At 36.6% G+C, this 19,253-nt stretch overlaps 2 protein-coding genes across 4 annotated transcripts in view; one reads left to right on the plus strand and one right to left on the minus strand.

Annotated features, from left to right (window-relative positions):
* LOC134816958 (uncharacterized) overlaps window positions 1-2,664 on the plus strand; it is an 18,410-nt gene extending 15,746 nt beyond the window's left edge. For all 3 annotated transcript variants that reach the window (XM_063826017.1, XM_063826018.1, XM_063826016.1), the window contains 4 exons: window positions 297-412; window positions 703-879; window positions 1,292-1,465; window positions 1,748-2,664. In XM_063826017.1, the coding sequence (XP_063682087.1) occupies window positions 297-412; window positions 703-879; window positions 1,292-1,465; window positions 1,748-2,048 (768 nt within the window). In that variant the 3' untranslated portion in view covers window positions 2,049-2,664. The remainder of the gene's footprint in view (window positions 1-296; window positions 413-702; window positions 880-1,291; window positions 1,466-1,747) is intronic.
* LOC134816959 (transient receptor potential cation channel subfamily V member 5-like) lies at window positions 2,582-15,528 on the minus strand. Its single transcript, XM_063826019.1, has 18 exons — window positions 15,402-15,528; window positions 9,308-9,538; window positions 8,938-9,097; window positions 8,587-8,788; window positions 8,314-8,476; window positions 7,943-8,035; window positions 7,664-7,790; window positions 7,312-7,392; window positions 7,035-7,126; window positions 6,662-6,816; window positions 6,449-6,519; window positions 6,165-6,299; window positions 5,566-5,648; window positions 4,871-4,979; window positions 4,514-4,672; window positions 3,879-3,995; window positions 3,552-3,634; window positions 2,582-3,431 (listed from the first exon to the last, which is right to left on the minus strand). Exons 1-18 carry the CDS (start codon window positions 15,468-15,470, stop codon window positions 3,261-3,263), a joined length of 2,301 nt encoding a protein of 766 aa, XP_063682089.1. The 5' UTR covers window positions 15,471-15,528; the 3' UTR covers window positions 2,582-3,260.
* Window positions 15,529-19,253: the final 3,725 nt, after the last annotated feature.

Below are 19,253 nucleotides of genomic sequence, written 5' to 3' on the forward strand. Positions count from 1 at the left end.
GTCTACATGTTTACTGTTTACCTGGTTTTGAGAATGAACGGGGAAAGCAGCTGTTCTGGCTTTAGTATAGCTACTCTAATAGCCTGGATAGACAGGATTTTGAATTAGGATTATTATTTTACCATTTCTACCTGATTCTAACGAGGTCTATTAATCTTAAAACTTATTATAAACTTTGTCTTAAATCGACAAAGTAAATAGTTTAAGAACTACCATTTTCATTCTAAATGCTAACAAATTCTTGTGTTAATACTTTTATATCAAGAAGCTTGTACCTTAACATGCTCTCATGTCAGGTGGTTAGAGACGTTGCCCAGGTATTCTCTGTGTACGTGGTGCTGTTCATTCCCATGACTGCTATATTCTGGAAAACTATCTACACACATGCCGAAGCTGGATACCACATATTTTGGTAATTATTTAAGTAACGAGTAACCATAGTAACCATAGTACTGACTAGTGACTACTGACAAACAGCAGATTCTAAACTTTTATCCAATTACAAATGAGTAAATCAATAAGTAAAATAAGTAGAAAATATTAAATGGTAAGTATATAAATATTTAAAAACAGTAGAAAATATAAAATAATAAGTAAATGAATTAGTAAAATGAGTGGAAAATATTAAATGATAAGTAAATAAATAAGTACAATGAGTAGAAAATATAAAATGCTAAGTAAAATAACCCATGATCCTCCCAGGTACGACGTGCCATTCGTAGTACTAAGAATGTTGGTAGTAGACTACGACTACGAGATGGGTAAGAGTTCCGCAGAGAGGGTTAAGATAGGACCCTGGTGGGATGTTATATCAATCATGTGGCTACTTCTCTCAGCTATGATCATGTTAAACCTATTTATTGCTCTCATGACTGACCGGTAAAATATTTCACATATTTTGAATATAATTATATTAACCACCTTTGGGTTTTTAGTTAGAAATATTTGCAGTGCTATTACTATTAGCAAGATTTTTAGTGAATGAGATCTACTGAACCATCTAAAAGTTCAGGCTTGTTTACATGCCAGAATTGGCAGGGAACCAAAAAGAGCCAATACTATTTTCTAGGTGTCCTAAGATTATGTCGTGAGTCCAGTTTGTTCATGAATAAGCCTCATCTGAATTAAACACGTTGCTCTTAGAGTTGGACCGATTAGAGCTCTCTGCCGACTAACCACCTACACCGCGACTCTGGAGTAGCTGGAGTAGCTGGAGTAGCTGAGACTAATACTATACATTGTAGGTCTCTAGTAACACACTGTTTTTCACTTTACACACACTGTTTTTCAGGTACACACGTCTCGGAGAAGGAGCAATGGCTATGTGTAGTTTACAGAGAGCACAATTTGTGTCCAACTGTGATTGTATCATGGGAAGGAATGCAGTGAGAAGTTACTCTGAGAAAATACTCCGAGATTCACCAGTTGTCACGATACAGCTTGAACATGAGAACCATCAGCACGAGTAAGAATTCTTTAATAAAATGTAGAGTTTGTTGGAACTCTGCAGCTCTTCGAAATTACACGCTAAGTACTATATAAGCATACATGACTTATCTTCGTTAATTTGTCTTCACCTGCTGCAAAAAGAAACCCACCACCGATATTTTTACCTGGGTTTTGATGATTTAACCTTGCATGAATCTAGAATTTTCCATCTTATAGTTGAATCTTACTGAAAGCGGGCGTATACAATTCATTATTACACAATCCCTATCATAATAAATCTGCATTAACCTCACTTTAGGGACGTATTAAACGAAGTCAAGACTTTAACAGAAAAAATAGACGAAATCTCCAAAAAGTTAGACCAAATGTCCGGTCAATCCAAGAACCTCAACACTCCCAGCCCTTTTTCGAGGCAGACAAGTGAAGCTCAAGACTTCTTTTCAACAAAAGACAATATTACACCTTCCAACATTACCAAAATTACCAAAAACATTTCCAAAACTAATTCAGAAGAACCACCACAGGTTACCCCTGCGTCTGTCAATAAATTCAGAGGACTGTTAAGTAAGTCTCAGAGTCTTAAATCGCCCAGGAGTTAACCTTAACTCTTACTTCACACGTGACAGTGAAGCTGGGGTGAAGTTGAAATATCACTTAAAGTTTGGTTGACTATTTGTTAGGTTGTTATAAGTTTGAAAATGTCAGATTAAAGAAGGAGTGTTTGGAAGCTTCGAGAAGCTTCGAGAAGTTCAGCTCGAGATCCACTCCTGATCATGGACGTGTTTGTTTTGGGACGAGTAAAAGACTTGGATGATCAGTAAATAAAGACAAATAGAAATGGAAAGGAATTCAGTCAATTTACAGTAAACAGCTACTAAAAAAGAACAAATCCATACGAAAGCAACGATTTGACTTGTAGTTGCAATTGCAGTGGATCTTCAGCACACCTTCCTTATATTATTGGAGGATTTGAAATGCGTGTCTCTTAACAATTTGCAAATACCTTTTATTTAAAGGCCAGTATCGTTTAAAGTTTGGCCGATAGTTTTGATAGAAATCAATTTTGTAATTTAGCGATGCAGTGTTAGCAATTTAAGTGTTAGCGATTAGTATTCAATAATATCTTTTCTTGCGTCAAAATTTCAGTTAAAAATAGTTACAATTTCTTTTTCATATCTTAATCCGTGCAAGACAACAATAAATTCAATTTAAACTAAAAACTGGGATTCATCATTGACTCTTACAATTATCTTGGCGGCTATAAACAGTCTCACGACTCTCACTACTACTCACAGTCTCTTCAGTATCATGCCTGATCCTTGTTAAAGTTGTCTCTAGCCGGGGAGTTCCCTCGGCAGCGGGTTCCACGATGTTTGTACTGGAAGCAGCAGCAGCGGTCTCAAGGCCTGTAACAGTGGCTCTGCGAGATGTTCTGCGAGAAGCTTCTGTCGTAGCCTTTTTGGCTTTACTTGGTCTTCTCTTTGACCTGCTAGAATCAACAGAGTTGTTCCTCTTCCAGTAGCAGGGAGGTGGTCTACAATACTCAATACTGACTAATCGTACTTATACTCAGAAAAACATGCCTTAAGAGGTTCAGAGAATACAGCATTGAAGTCATAGCAATCCATGGCCTACCACAAAGTATGCAACCTACGAAGAATACGACAGTACCGAGCAGAATATTCATTTTCACATCTCCAATTCCGGATCATTCCGGACTTTTTCCAAACAAAAACCTATACTGAAAGGGAACAACTCTCTTTGTTAATTGGTCAATAATTACTTAATCAGCAGACTCATCACTTCTCTATCTACTTCACTAACGTTTGGCCTTCAGTCTTGCTTTCTATTTTCTCAAGGATGGCACCAATAAGTTCGTTTTGGGTCTGTATCTTCTGTTTCACAAACTTTATTATATCTGATTCCTTTTTCCCTTGTGCTTTGGTGACGAGCGACTTTAGTGTATCACTGGATTCTTTTAACTGGAGAGCGGTCATCGGTTACTGATAATCTGTAATTCTATAAATCTTATTCTTCATTTATGGAAAATCAAAAAAGGATTAGAAGATATTAATACCCAACAAGAAAATGTATCAACTGACCTCTTCTTCAAAGCTCGCCTCAGACTCTGGTACACTATCGTCATCAAAGTAAGAACAGACGGGGGCGTAGTTGTACGATATATCTGGAATTAAATGGAATTGGAAAGGGCTAAAATAGAATGTTTTATATAATGGAATCATATCAACAAATTTTAGCAGTGCAGGCTAACGCATAGTTTCAGTTTGGAAATCTTTTTCATGAGTATAAGGCGATTGATTTTTTTTGTTGAAGCGGCAAAAAGACATTGCAAAATGCAGGCCGGGCTTTCTTAAATCATAAAAAGCTTGTATTCATAAATGAAATAGAAGTGATCTGGTGTGTTTTACCTATTAGATGATGTTTCCTCCAGTAGCTGGGAAGTTTGTTTTCTATGCTCACTATCATAGCTGCTCGTTCAAACTGCGAGACGACCTGGGCGTTCTCATACACCCTCGCAAATGTATCTGAGAGGGACAGTAAATTGTGTCATGTGAAAAGGCTATTATACTTTAAGTTTAGTGTAACTTGATCTAATTCTAATACTAAACGGATAGTTTCATCATAGCTTGGGTGGATACCTTTTTCTTTATGATCATAACGCCAACATCTTTTACCCTTATTCTGAATGCAATTATTTCCAATCAATCTGATGCATCTGTAGCCTGTGCGCTATTACTTAGCTGATTATGATTTGTTACGCCTCTAATTTATGTTGGTGTGTTGCTACGCACGGCCGACCGCCGCATGGAGATTGGAGATTAAGGATGCAGGCAGGCGTAGCGAGTGGCAGACAACGTTTGGTAACTAATAGTATTAGTAATGATATAGTTTTACAGCGACCATTTTAAAGCTGAAGAAGAACGCCTGATTGTTTATGGTTATTTTTAAAAGATAATTCATCGTATTCGTAAGAGAAACAATCAGATTATTTTCTTCAACTTCAAACAAACAACCAAATTAATTTTCCTCGACTAAAATTCACCTGACATAAGAGCAATGAAGATGTTGAGAAGCAGTACAGCAGAAACTAAAATCCAGTAAGCAATGATAATTTGCGTGAAAGCGAAGTACTGTTTTCGTTGAGCAGTGATAAGTTTTAGAGTTTCGTACCCATAATCTCCAACTAGCGTGTACACAAAAACTGAGGAGGAAAGGTTTGAATAGTTTTCAAGAAAACTCTGAATTTGTTTGATCATTACTGTAAGATCTCCAATATTTTTAGTATCAATTACATGTGATCGTGCGTTTGCCAAAGAGGTATCAGTTAAAAATGACTGGCAATAAGTTACCAACAAGTTACCGGTAAGTTACTAATAATTTAACAATAAGTTAACAATACCTGTAAAGAAAGTTTGTGGAAGAGAGCCGTATTGGGTTTCATCAAAGTCATCCTCCAATTTCAGTTCATCAGCATATGGTTCACAGAAGAAATGGAAGAAAGTACACACCTGTCAAGGGGTTTGGTTTAACTTAAGTTTAGTTTAGTTTAGTTTAGTTTAGTTTAGTTTAGTTTAGTTTAGTTTAGTTTAGTTTAGTTTAGTTTAGTTTAGTTTAGTTTAGTTTAGTTTAGTTTAGTTTAGTTTAGTTTAGTTTAGTTTAGTTTAGTTTAGTTTAGTTTAGTTTAGTTTAGTTTAGTTTAGTTTAGTTTAGTTTAGTTTAGTTTAGTTTAGTTTAGTTTAGTCAATACTTTTAAAAAAGTTTAGTCTGCTTATAGCTTCCTCGGTATTGGAATATATCCATTACGTCTCAATTTCGACCCGGATGCATGACTCTTTAATGGCTGACAGTTAGGTCGGAATAAAAAAAACTAAATGGCCTTATAATCCCATTTAAGCGATAATTTCTGTAATTTCTGCATCTGCCGTTTCAGTAAATGGTAGCCAATCACGTCTAAACGACGTGATTTGTGAAGATTCAAAACCATTTTAATTTTCTTGGTTTGACCAACATTTAGCCCGACGAACTTACCTAGACGATAGTCACCTCCAGCTAAAAATAAACTTCCATATTATAGTGTCAAAAATATAAACCAACCATGGGTACATAAAGAATGATGTACACGAGAGCGATCTTCATGAAATCCTTCGGAAGGGAGGCGATGATGACACAAAATGGCCCTGTGAAAAGTATAAGTTTTAATATTTTATAAGACACACCTACATTGGGACCTTTACTGATAGTTGAAATTCGACATATGACGTCATCTAGCGTCATCTAGCGTCATATAGCGTCATATAGCGTCATATAGCGCTAGATAGCGCTAGATAGCGCTAGATAGCGCTAGATAGCGCTAGATAGCGACATTCGAAAGGTGCCGTGCACTTAGCGACAATGTCGCTAATTGGCGTCATCTAGCGTCATCTAGCGTCATCTAGCGTCATCTATCATCATCTGGCGATATTTCACGCTAGATGACGCTAGATGACGCTAGATGACGTCATATGTCGAATTTCAACTATCAGTAAAGGTCCCTACATTGTACATACTTACATAAGGGGCTTTTGACCAGAGTCCACATACTAGTAATATTTGATCACTGATCAGTCCTTATAAGGTAATATATTTTGTTTGCAAAATACTTTACACAGAGCATAATACAATACGAAATTTCAAAAATAGACTACCGCACTTACCTAGAGTTTTAAGGACCCGACAATATTTGAACATCTTCAACCAGACAATAACAAGGGTAATTGAGAGCAGGATACCTCTCTGAACAAAGTAGTCTGGAAAACCGTACTTGATCGTGAAGTGGACTACCATCGTCACTGGGGCCATGGTTTTTGTTAGGATCCTTGCGTTTATACTCGTACATTGTACCCTTATAGTATCGCAGATGTCTCCAAATTAATTAACAGATATATCAAACATTGCAGCTACATCTGCAGAAACTCATTCAGAGTTGAGTGGTACTTACCAAACATCAGAGCAATGGAAAACCAGTCAAATGTATTCCAAGCGTCGTTTGTGTACACACTTTTTGAATGCCTGCAAAAACCCATATTTTTACTTTAAAACTAATAAACTTTTATTGGAAGTCAAGTAACATATCGGCACAGGCGCTCCGTTATTTGAGATTATACACCAATTATAGCTATTGGTCAGGGCCAGGGAGAGGTGATGCACTTACTTGACGGATATTTGTTCATTGTGCAAATATTCCTTCTCTTCGTCTGACAGTAGCTCAAGATACTTAAACTCCATTTCTAGTTGCTTCATCCGCTGCAGTACAAATTGGCTGTGTCTTCTCATATTTGTCCTCATTTCTCTTGATTCGTCAAATACCTGTTATTTATTATCACATATTGATGCATTATCAAATCAAGATCAAATTGTATTCTTCCATCTATAGGTCGATTTTCGTGGCCTCTGTACAAATCACGTTAGGTTTAAGTTAGTTTTATTGAGCTTAAAGTTAATTACCACTAATTATAGTGCTTCATTAAATAATCATTTATAAATTGATTATTTAATTAATATTGATTATTGGATATAACATTTACCTGATAGAAGAAAAAGAGGACTGTCAGTATTTCGTTAGCAATCTCTACCCTCTGAATACCTGGGTCAATGACTTTGTTTTTCATATCCTCCGCTGAAATTAAGAAACTTTATTTAAGAAACTTTATATGTCCCTGAGGATTGCTTTACACAATACACATGAAACTTTCAGTTGGATTATTATGTTTCATTCGCTTTATCCGAAAGTATCCTTTTTCTTATTCACATTAGTTGAACACTTTGCGATATAAGAAACGCACTAATTTGTCAGAAACTTACGAAGTCGGATAGGGTTGAAGAGACACAACAAACTCCAGTTAATTAACACTATGATGTAGGCAGCCAGTTCCTTAATGTACCCTGCAGAGTTATTGCACTTAGTGTTACTTCATTTACTATGTGTTCTGTTCACATATTTCACTACCTGCAGAAGCCACGTTTTGAAGCCGATACCATTTTCAAATGTGGTTCCGGTAATATGTGAAACATCTCTGTCACAATGAGTACCTACTATCCAAATGCCCCTTCGGCCACAACTACGAAAGTGGGCTTGAACTATCGGTTCAAGTAAACACAGTTATAAAATACATAAACACAACCACTTTATGCTCATAATTTAAACCGTCCATACCTCTTCTCCCAAACTGTAACCACTTGACCTCAATCATCTTCTGGATCATGGAATGTTTTACAATATCCAAGTTCCCGCTTCCTGCTCTGACTGTCTCCTCCAGCACAGTAAAGGTGGTTTTGGCACACTGCCAAAAAGGTTCAAGTTTAATATTTGGCTTATTGTTTGTTGGCCGCATATTTTTGTTATAGTATTTTTCCTAATTAGAGTAAATTTTGAAAGTATACTGTGTGTAATTTTATTATTTGGCAGTGCACATTGTAAGGTCATTGTACTCACGTTGTCATTACAGAGTGTAGTTGGTTCAAGAAACTGTAAAGAATAGTACTCTTTTCTACTCCTCAGATCCCTCTCCACGCAAGTTTCTAGAGCCTGGAGGTTTTTATTTTAAGTTATTATTTTAAGTTATCATTTTAAGTTGTTATTTTAAGTTGTTATTTTACGTTGTTATTTTAATTTGTTATTTTAACACAACTGATTCGTTATGACTTCCCTTATCATGTGAGAGATAACGTTCGATTGATCCAATTGCTTATTGCAGTGGCTTACGCATTAAATCCTTACAATGTACCTGCAGTCACAACTTATACAATAATAATGTTAAAGTATGTTAGTTAAATATGTTAATGTGAAAATTTGAAATATCAAACCTTGATTGCAAGCGGAGGGCATTTGTCCACCATAGCACTGATTCCGTACATTCCAGTAAAGTCGATGGCATAAACCTTAGCTCCACATTCCAGCAACATGGCACCTGCTTGTACTCTGCCCAGTTCTGCTGCCAGTAACAGGGGCGTTCTTCCTCGGTAGTCTCTGTAGATACAAAAGATAAATTATAAAACATGAGTTTACTCTTAGTCATCCACCTACAGAACGAATTAAAGTGATTGAAGCGATCAAATTAATCATTTTGATAATTCTACCTAGCCTCGATCTTGGCACCCATCTTTACCAACGTCTTGACCGAGTTTGGGGAGTCGTATCTAGCTGCATAGTGAAGAGGGGTCTGGAGCATGTAAAAGGTTGTTGATTCTAGGATACCACCGTTATTAGCCAGAATCTCAACTACAGCAGAGTTGTTGAAGGCAGCTGCTACGTGTAGTGGGGTCACACAATAGTCGTTCTCTGCGAATATCATTAGGTTTGTAGACTGAGACAATCTGGTCTCCTCGTTATAAATGTTAGCACGTTAAGGACGTAAACGTGATGTAGACAATTAAAGATTTGAACTTTGCAAAAATGACTTATCCCAGCATAGCTACTCAGTCTCTTACCTAGATTAATGTTGATTTTGTACTCTAGAAAGAAGTAGCAGATCTCAGCACGGTGGTACCGAGCTATTTCGTGCATCATGTTCTGTCCGCCATCATCACAGGCGTGCGGGTCCGCCCCGTTCTTTAATAGCTTCTTTATCACGTATAGGTCAGCTGTCACCTGAACACATTATCATTTTAATCTGGGGATTGTAATTATAGTTTTGAGATACTGAAATTATTCTATCCGTTGGTGTTTATGTAAGTAAAAGGTGATGCTGAAATTCAGAATTTATCGCGTTAAAATTCCAGACACTGGGTATACTTATAGTGAGAAATACATCAGAGTAACTTGTCCTCTTAAATCTTAAAGATGAACTCAGTAACTTACTGTGTCCTCAGTTTTGGTGGTCTTAGCCAAGTCATGAAAATAGTACAACAGTGCTAGCTGGGGATTCTCCCTGTACTTTTCATGAAGCTTGAAGGTTATCCGCTCCCTCTTTACATCTTTTGTTGCCAGAAACTTGGAAATACACCACCACTCAAACCTTCGGTACATTCGGGAGGGACTGGTAACAAACAGCCACAAGTACTTGAGCTTCCTCGGTGCTGCATTAGGATCCTGAGGGTAGCTGATGTCAGAACAAAATTAAGCTTTACAAGCTTTCTGACTGTTAGATGACTTCATGGTCATTGGAAAATTTCGATATTTGTCGCCATATACATTATTATACAATATACAGCCTGAATACAATACAATTAAACACGCGTACCAATTCTTTTGCATTAGGAGGCCCGTTTTTTCTAGTTTTCGTCTGAACATTATGTTCTCCAAAGAATGGGTCCATTATATCTACTCAACTCTGGTAGCAAGACAAGGAGCTCTAGTAACAAGACAGACAGTGACGAACTAAGCTAACCAGTAATGGAAACAGATGATTGTCTGATCCGACTATAATATGTGGCCGCAGTTCACTCTCTCCTCCGCTCGTCTAGCGGACATGTAATTGCAACAACCATCGTTACGTGAGGAAGATTCAGTTTCATATGTCTCCTATCTGTGAGAGCCGGGCCCTTGTGAAGACTTAATCGGCTTTACTGGACTGAGCTGCTGGTGATTGGAGGGACTGATCAGTTGTTGGATCACTGGATGTTATCTGATATCTAAATCTCGGAATTGAAGCTAAGTATATAGTGCGGGATCTGTGAACAACAATTTGATGTTGAAAACTGATTGAGCAGAATTTTTGAATTCAACCAACCGTATCTGATAAAATTTTTTGCTGTAGAATTTCAAAATTTTGCTGTGATCATCGATTCTTCTAGTACGAGTAAAAACATAACAAAATAAACACCGTGGATCCATGGTCATCATTGGAAAGCGCTGATAAATTGCATATCTATTATCTACCAATTTGGGAACAACACGATAGAAAATTCTGTAACTAAATTCATTTACTACTATTTAAGTTTTTACTAATTTAGGACATATGCTCGTAGCAGAATTGTGAAATATGAAAGAAAAATGAACGATATATTTCGGTAGCGAATGCCTTTTACAGAAAAATTTTTATCCGCGCCGGGAGGATTTATTAACTGTCACTGATTATTGATCAGAGTCAGTTTAATTCATTAGGAAGTGTACAGTCGTTACTCGTTTGGTTTTCGTCCAAATTAAAGACTGATTGGCCTCTAAAGAAATCGAAAGACTTTATTTTTACTTCATACTCCAAAAATATTTGATATACCAGATTTTTTTTGATGAAATTCTGTGAAATATTTATATAGTGATAGTGATATATAATATATAAATTTTACATATCCTTCTTTATTCTTATCCTCTAATTAAAGCTCATCAGCAATATTAAAGAAGTGCCCCCTCTGCAAAAAAAATATGGGTTCTTAAAAGGTTTGGAGCATGGAGGGTTCGAAAAATGAAAATTACTCAAAACAAATTATTTTAAAATTAAGCAATATATATATACCTTAGGGCCAACAAATTTGGGTCACAATAAATTTGGTTATTATAATTTTGGTTACCAAAATTTTGTGCACAAATTTCGCAAATTTTTAGTCTACAACAATTTACTCGCATTTTTTGACTTTTCGAGACCACTTTCCATTCCATTTATTTGATTTTTCCATTATTAAGCTAGTTATTTTTTTTTTCAATTTCGCACATATAAGTCAGACGTTTAACGTTAGGCGTGTTAATTAAATGATTTGTTGCAATAAAGAAATAAAACAATCAATTTCTAAAATAAACTGCTATCTATCGATTCAGCAATGAGCAGTGAGCATACGTCTGAGCATTACAGATTAAATTTCAATGCATTACTCAGGAATTTCAATTACATCAACTCATATTATATGCTCTACAAAAATTTTGGTCTACTTCAAAATTAGTCGCCGAAAAATTTAGTCACATGAAATTTGGTTTACAACAATTTTAGTCAAAAGTTTGACTAAATTTATTTTAGTTGTAGTGCACGTACGGAACGTTCACTAAACATTTTCTGTACATCCGTTCACTAAAACTCATCTCATGTTCTGAACGTTATGGATAAATATCTAGTGGTGTTCAGTACGATTCACGTACTCTAGTTCGAAACGCACTATAGTTCGACAAATTAAATTCGCCATATATCACCCCTGTCGTACTTCGGTACGTGTCGAACTAGAGTCCAGGTAGCGTACTCTAGTTCGACAAATAGTTTCTGCTTGTGACCCAATGGCTATTGCCAGGTCCTCATTATATTTATAGGATTAGGATCACAGGGTTCAATGGCAGATTTAAAAATTTTCTGACATCTAGCAACCATGAGGCTAGAAATTCCAGAACCTTCCAGTATAGTTTTAATTCTCCTGTTTTCCACTCAGTTCTGGTCACTAGCTGACAGGAAATGATCAGGAAATAGATTGATATCCGACTATTTTCGATTCAGCAGCCAAATCTCTAGAGTCTAGACCGGTACTCGGTTACTAGTCGTTTGTGATAATATAAAGTATGGTATGTGGTTGATATTTATATAGCGTACTCAACAATCTAGATCTATAAAACGGAGTACGAGTTACTACGTTAGTCTTTTATCTCTCCGCTAAGTCTACAATTCTGCTAACTAACAATTAACTTACGAGTATGAGGACAATTAAATGTTCAGAGATATGGAATATGGATTATAGAGATTACATTCACACATAATTGAACAGCATGAGACAAGTAGAAAGCAAACAAACGAATAGATTACAAGCTCGTAAAGGATCGTTGCTTGAGACCGGAGATTTCAAAGCGCGCTTTGGTTCGACAGAGTCAAACCTGAGGGCTTGTCGAACTACAGTACGTGTCGAACTACTACTAGAGTGCGTGTCGAACTTGAGTACGTGTAGTACCTTCAGTAACATAAATACTACTACAATTTATATACGATACGATACAATATTACCCTTTTTTACCTTATAAATTATTGATAATAATATTACCCTTTTAATTTTAATCTTTTGTGCACCGAAATTGTATTGCTTCATTTTGGGAAAATTAATAATTATCAGTTGGGGAAATTAATATTTCAAAAAGTTTATTTTCATAATTTTTGTTTTTGATAATCACTGACGTTCACTAAAAACGTTCAATAACGTTCACTACAAAATGACTGGAACGTGCGTTCAATACGTCAAAATCCACCGTTCACTACAACTAATTTATGGTAGACTAAATTTGTCGTTCTTAAGGTAGTGGAAGATACGAAAATATTGAATCACATAAACAGTAAAGTACAAAACAGTAAATGTGCTATGTTATGTCGAGCATATGAAACTTAAAGGGTTGCAAAGTTTAATCGTTTGGAAATACTGCGAGTAAATTATAGAAATTGGTTGAGAGATCGGTCAATCATGACGACTAGTTAGTATTCAGATCGGGGAATGTATTTCGAAATAAATTATGTACTCTTAACCTCCATTGCCATCCCAGTACTTTTCTTTTTCTCCAGCATGAACAGCGGTTTTTCTGCGAAAAAATCCGCCATCTTCGAGTTGATTCAGCGTATACCAATATCAAGAGTAAACTTCGGCAATTATATGACACGAAAGCAAATTGCCAACGATTTCAAAACTCACAGAATCTAGTCAGCAAAATCACGACGCATACTCAAATTACTAAATGAGATGCATCATTAAATCTCGACTACACTGCACAGAAAATTAATAAAATAAGGAATGGTTCAGTTAGCATCATGAATTAAGTGCAAATAATGCTATTCCGTAATTAGAAACACGTAATACTAATATACAGAAAAACTAATGTTATTCTCACTGGTCACAAGTATGCAATTACATTATTACACGTACAATTTAGAGAATAAATTATTAAAAGGAAAGTAATATTATCACAAAATATTTATCATTCGAAAGAATTCATCATCCCTAGCTGAAAACGCTGATCACGTGTTTTTAGAAGCTTCGGTTACCAACAAATTATCTTATCACCTTTTATATATCTCCTGCCCGATAAAATATGAGTATTTACTTAATATTACTAAACCGTTATAACTTACAGTTGCAATTACTTGCATCAACAGCAGTGATAAAGTTTACACGTTGGCCCCTATAATTCCTTCTGTGGAAAAGGGTTTTCGTCTAAACTTTTTAACAGAAGTTGGTTTAGTAAACAGGGAAAATGTCCTCTTGTATGAAGACGATTCATGATGCAAAGAAGGCTTGTGGGATAGTTGAACAGATTCGATTCAAAAATATTGTACTGCACGATCTTGTTTAGTGTAACACATCAAATAACTTACAAAGTTAGCGCCGACTTTCTTGGAAATTCATGAGGTAAAATTGTAGAATTACCCTCATAGTCATAGAAGCTTTTACAATTAAATGAGTGCGATGAGCATAACTAAGGAAGGGTATACAATGTTGTAATTTTATTTTACAACATTATAGATTCCAACACTATATTGTGTGTTCAAGCTAAAATGCCTGCAAATTATATTATCTAAACGTAATTTAATTATTGACTCAATTTCAATCTGTTGAGGGAAACTTTAAGTGTTTGTTTTTGTGCACCGCTGCAGTATTCTATCAGTATTGTGCACCGATCTGATAGAACGAATATCGGCCAATGGTGAGGAAAAGTGCGGTTTTATATCAATAGTACGATTCCGCACCCACCGCACTTATATGTATTTTTTATGCTGATTCCAAAACACGCTTCAGCTTCATAGTGTTAAAAGGCTTTCCTGAGAAGTTGACCAAAAACTGTCTTGGTTACCTGACAGGATAGTAAAACACGAATTCGATTGTTCACAGCTCAGGTTAGGGTGAAACCGTTTCTTTCGGTTACAAAACAGTATAAAACCAGATCACGTGACAGGCGAGTGAATTATTAATTAAACGAGCGTGCTAAATTCACTCCACACTCGATCTTCGAGATGTTTTTAAAAGGGCCTTCGACAGCTGAAAACAGCTTGAATAGATGTATTTTTAACGCTGATTCCGAATCGCCCCATCAGCTGACATTGGGTTAAAATGCTCCCCTATCGAGATATCGGCGAAAAACTGCCTCGATTACGTGATATGACCATATAAGGTAGTTAGCTTGATTTAAAATCACTTTAAGTTTTAAGTAGTTTTAAGTAAATTTTCACGGTAAAATTTGCCAAGAACTGCTAAAATAGGTTTAATTTTGAAGTTTTTTGAACATTTTGAACATTTTTTTGTCGGCATTATAAGACCCTACCTAAACGGCACGTAACGCGTCACGTAATCAATTATGAGATGGAGTTTCCGTTCTAGCTACTACTAGACGGTACTCTCTTAGTACCTACGTGATGCGGTCGTGATCGTTTCAGCTTGAGCCAAACAGCACGTGCGGCAGACAAACTGCAGAGCGTGACCGGGTCTTTCATCCTAGCTAGACGGCACGTACCGCATACTGAGACAGACCGCAAAACGTGATCCGGTCTTAGATCCTAGCTAAACGTGAAGCTAATTATTGTTGGACTATTTAACGCGTTAAAAACAATAACGTCATCAATATTATGTATAAAATTAAAATTAATTGTCACGGTCAAAATTGCATAAGATTGCGTTATTTTTAAGTATACATTTTTTTTACTCGTATCAAATCGATATCAAAATAATTGTATCGTGTTTGTCTCCATTTTGTTGATAAGACTTTGATGAAACTTGAAAGTCTCATGCCAGTTATTTACCAAATAACCCTTGGTCGAGAGTTTAGAATATTAGATAAGCCTCTTTCTAATCCTCCTCGGCACTCTACACTTTACAGTTCCGGATACCCCAAAGTTGTTGACCGTAAGACCGTACTACTATACTCTATAGGAGCTGAGTACGGTCGGTATAGCTTACTCGAATCTAAATCATCAAACAAATATATTTACGGCTACGAGACCCTCCCATTTGATAAAGTACGTCAGGTTGTGGGGAATAAAAATATAAAAAGTAAGTGTTGTACTCTTAACCTGCATAACCAAAGGGTTGTCATTCTGCTTCTCCATGAACAGAGGCTTCTCAGCAAAGAAATCCGCCATCCCCGAATTGATTTAGCGTGTACCAACGTCAATTGTCAGGAGTAAATGTTAGACAATATAATAACTCAAAAACAAATTAGCGATGATTTCAAAGCTCACAGCTAATGTAGTCAAGAAAATAAAAGAGTGTACCCAAATTCCAGACCTAAGTTAGCATCATACGTAAATCGCGACTAAACTGCTCAGAAAATCAATAAAATGAAGGCCGGTTGAAATAAGCGAGCATCATGAATAAATTGCACGTATTACTATTCCAATGTTAAGCTAGTGAACAGTGAACTTTTAATACAGGTCACAAATACCTGTTCACTAGCTTGACATTAGTTTTGCTATATTAAATACATATTCGATGGGCACGGAGTAGCGATATATGCACTTTATTCATGATGCTCGCTTATTTCATCGTGATGTAGATAAGTATATTTCAATATTATTCAATGTATAGGCTTATGATGATTTTTTTCTCTGAATTTGCCAGCTTTAGATGTAGATTGTACAATGAAGTTCAATATTCTATATTTGAAGAAATTAACCAACAGGTATTGAATAAGACAAAAATTACATTCACTATAATATGTACTCCGAATTGGCGGGTAAGAAAAAAAACTCAAAAAACTTTGAATCTAGAGAGGACAACAGAATATTATGATGACTGTACTGACCAGCTTATAAATTTAGTTTACTGGGCGACGCTCAGCCTGTCATTCCGCCGAATCTCTATTCGGCGGAATTCTCTGTTTATAATCATATATTTATGAACAATATAGCCTGAGGTCCCCAGGTTAAGATGTAGTATACCGTTCAATATTCGAGAAAGGGAATCGAATAAGACAGTAATGGTGGCAGTATAACGACAGAAGTTCTATAAAAGCAATTCTGATTGGACGTCATGGCCTTAATTAGCTTACGAAGGCGTGTCCTGATTATGCTACTATGATTAAGAATAGCTTACAATTTGCATGTAAGATATTTTTCTGTGTTACCAAAGAAAACATCCGTTATAAGTACAAACACGATTTGATAAAACTTTCCATCATAATTTTGCAAACAGCAGAAAAAATTAATTATCAATTAAATTGGACAAATAAAACGCGAACTTTTATTTTATTTACGGCTTACGGTTAGCGACTAGAATAATTGATTCAGCTGTGGATCGAGGAACGATTCATTTCAATGTTGTTCAATAGTAGTACTAGTAGGACATGATGCTTTATCATTTATATAATTGCACTAGAGCACTAGACACTGCGAATTAGAATTTGGAAACTTTGCTCATCTAAACCACATTAAATATTAATTGATTGTCTAAAATTAATGAAAAGATAGTCGTATCATATTCAATATGTACAATTATCATCATGGAAATAAGTTCAAAGGACTAAAAATTATGGATTGGGTTACTCTTGTCCGACAGTGACCTTTGTCCGAATCCGAAATTAGGTTAACACTGTCATGAACGACTTCCGATAGATCTTCGATTACTGATTTATAATATGAAGTAACAAGACCACCTGCTGGATTAATTAACAAGTGACAGTTTCAATCATACCTAGCCTTATCGGACGTTATTTGAACACAATTTAATTGGACGGTGGATGCCCTGCCTAGCGTTCATTTTAATGTCTGTACGAATAAGTCTTCCGTCCAAGTCAAAGTCAAAGTCTGTTGACAATTTTCCCCAAAAGTATTCCATTTCGAACTTATTGTCCAGGATATGAATACTTTTTAATTTTGGTCAATTTCAATATCTATCATCGGACTAAATTATATCAACATTTTTATTTCCATCGGCCAAGATTATCTCAATATCATGTCACCCTGATGCTTTATCATTTATATAATTGCACTAGAGCACTAGACACTGCGAATTAGAATTTGGAAACTTTGCTCATCTAAACCACATTAAATATTAATCGATTGTCTAAAATTAATGAAAATATAGTCGTATCATATTCAATATGTACAATTATCATCATGGAAATAAGTTCAAAGGACTAAAAATTATGGATTGGGTTACTCTTGTCCGACAGTGACCTTTGTCCGAATCCGAAATTAGGTTAACACTGTCCTGAACGACTTCCGATAGATCTTCGATTACTGATTTATAATATGAAGTAACAAGACCACCTGCTGGATTAATTAACAAGTGACAGTTTCAATCATACCTAGCCTTATCGGACGTTATTTGAACACAATTTAATTGGACGGTGGATGCCCTGCCTAGCGTTTATTTTAATGTCTGTACGAATAAGTCTTCCGTCCAAGTCAAAGTCAAAATCTGTTGACAATTTTCCCCAAAAGTATTCCATTTCGAACTTATTGTCCAGGATATGACTACTTTTTTGGTCAATTTTTTTTTGGTCAATTTCAATTTCTATCATCGGACTAAATTATATCAAAATTTTTATTTCCATCGGCCCCCATCGGCCAAGATTATCTCAATATCATGTCACCCTGTCCCTGTCCCTGTCCCTGTCCCTGTCCCTGTCCCTGTCCCTGTCCCTGTCCCTGTCCCTGTCCCTGTCCCTGTCCCTGTCCCTGTCCCTGTCCCTGTCCCTGTCCCTGTCCCTGTCCCTGTCCCTGTCCCTGTCCCTGTCCCTGTCCCTGTCCCTGTCCCTGTCCCTGTCCCTGTCCCTGTCCCTGTCCCTGTCCCTGTCCCTGTCCCTGTCCCTGTCCCTGTCCCTGTCCCTGTCCCTGTCCCTGTCCCTGTCCCTGTCCCTGTCCCTGTCCCTGTCCCTGTCCCTGTCCCTGTCCCTGTCCCTGTCCCTGTCCCTGTCCCTGTCCCTGTCCCTGTCCCTGTCCCTGTCCCTGTCCCTGTCCCTGTCCCTGTCCCTGTCCCTGTCCCTGTCCCTGTCCCTGTCCCTGTCCCTGTCCCTGTCCCTGTCCCTGTCCCTGTCCCTGTCCCTGTCCCTGTCCCTGTCCCTGTCCCTGTCCCTGAGTAATTATTAATCGCACACTCGGCACTAGTGGTCGCATGATATGTGTGAGTTAGCATCAAAAGCAGACATCAAAAAGGAACCAGAGACAAACATTCTTGCGGTTTTTATAAGGAATTGTTTATTCTTAATGAAGTGTTTTAATCAATTCATTTTGGCTCTAACAAGGGCATGTGACAGTGACAGTGATTTCGCTTAATGTCCAGTATTAGAATCAGTTTTGTAAAATTTTTGATTTTTAACATTTGTTAAAGTACCGATCAATGATGGTGGAATCGTGACAATTTATTCACGAAAAGCCTTTTCCTCATTTCTAGCTGGTTTACCTATAAAGCTATAAGTAGTTGTGTAATTCTTCAGACCAGTTCCAAACAAATTGAGAACAGGCTGAATGTATTATGCATAACACTAGTCTATTTTTATTAGTTTATTGTTTAATGTGACTGTGATCACAGGATGACTCACACCCTGACACTGTATAACAGCACCATCACGTCCCTGCTATCCGGTGAGGTGTATCTTTTGTCTCTGACCCTGATCTTATACACAACCTTTCTCTCTCCACGCTCCATCCTCGTAATCCTGATACACTCGTTTGGATGTGTGTGTACATTATGTTCTATAGTTGCATCTGGCGTAGATAGGACTTAGTTCTGACCTTGTAGTAGTAGTAGTAGTAGTAGTAGTAGTAGTAGTAGTAGTAGTAGTAGTAATAGTAGTAGTAGTAGTAGTAATAGTAGTAGTAAGGTAGTAGTAGTTGTAATGTTCAAAAATGTGCGTGATATTTTTGGGGGGTTTTCCGACTTTTGTTAATTGAGCTATTGCGTAAAAACCATATGTGATTATA

This window comes from Bolinopsis microptera, chromosome 6 (genome assembly GCF_026151205.1).
Source record: "Bolinopsis microptera isolate Bmic1 chromosome 6, MBARI_Bmic_1.0, whole genome shotgun sequence".
NCBI classification, from domain to species: domain Eukaryota; kingdom Metazoa; phylum Ctenophora; class Tentaculata; order Lobata; family Bolinopsidae; genus Bolinopsis; species Bolinopsis microptera.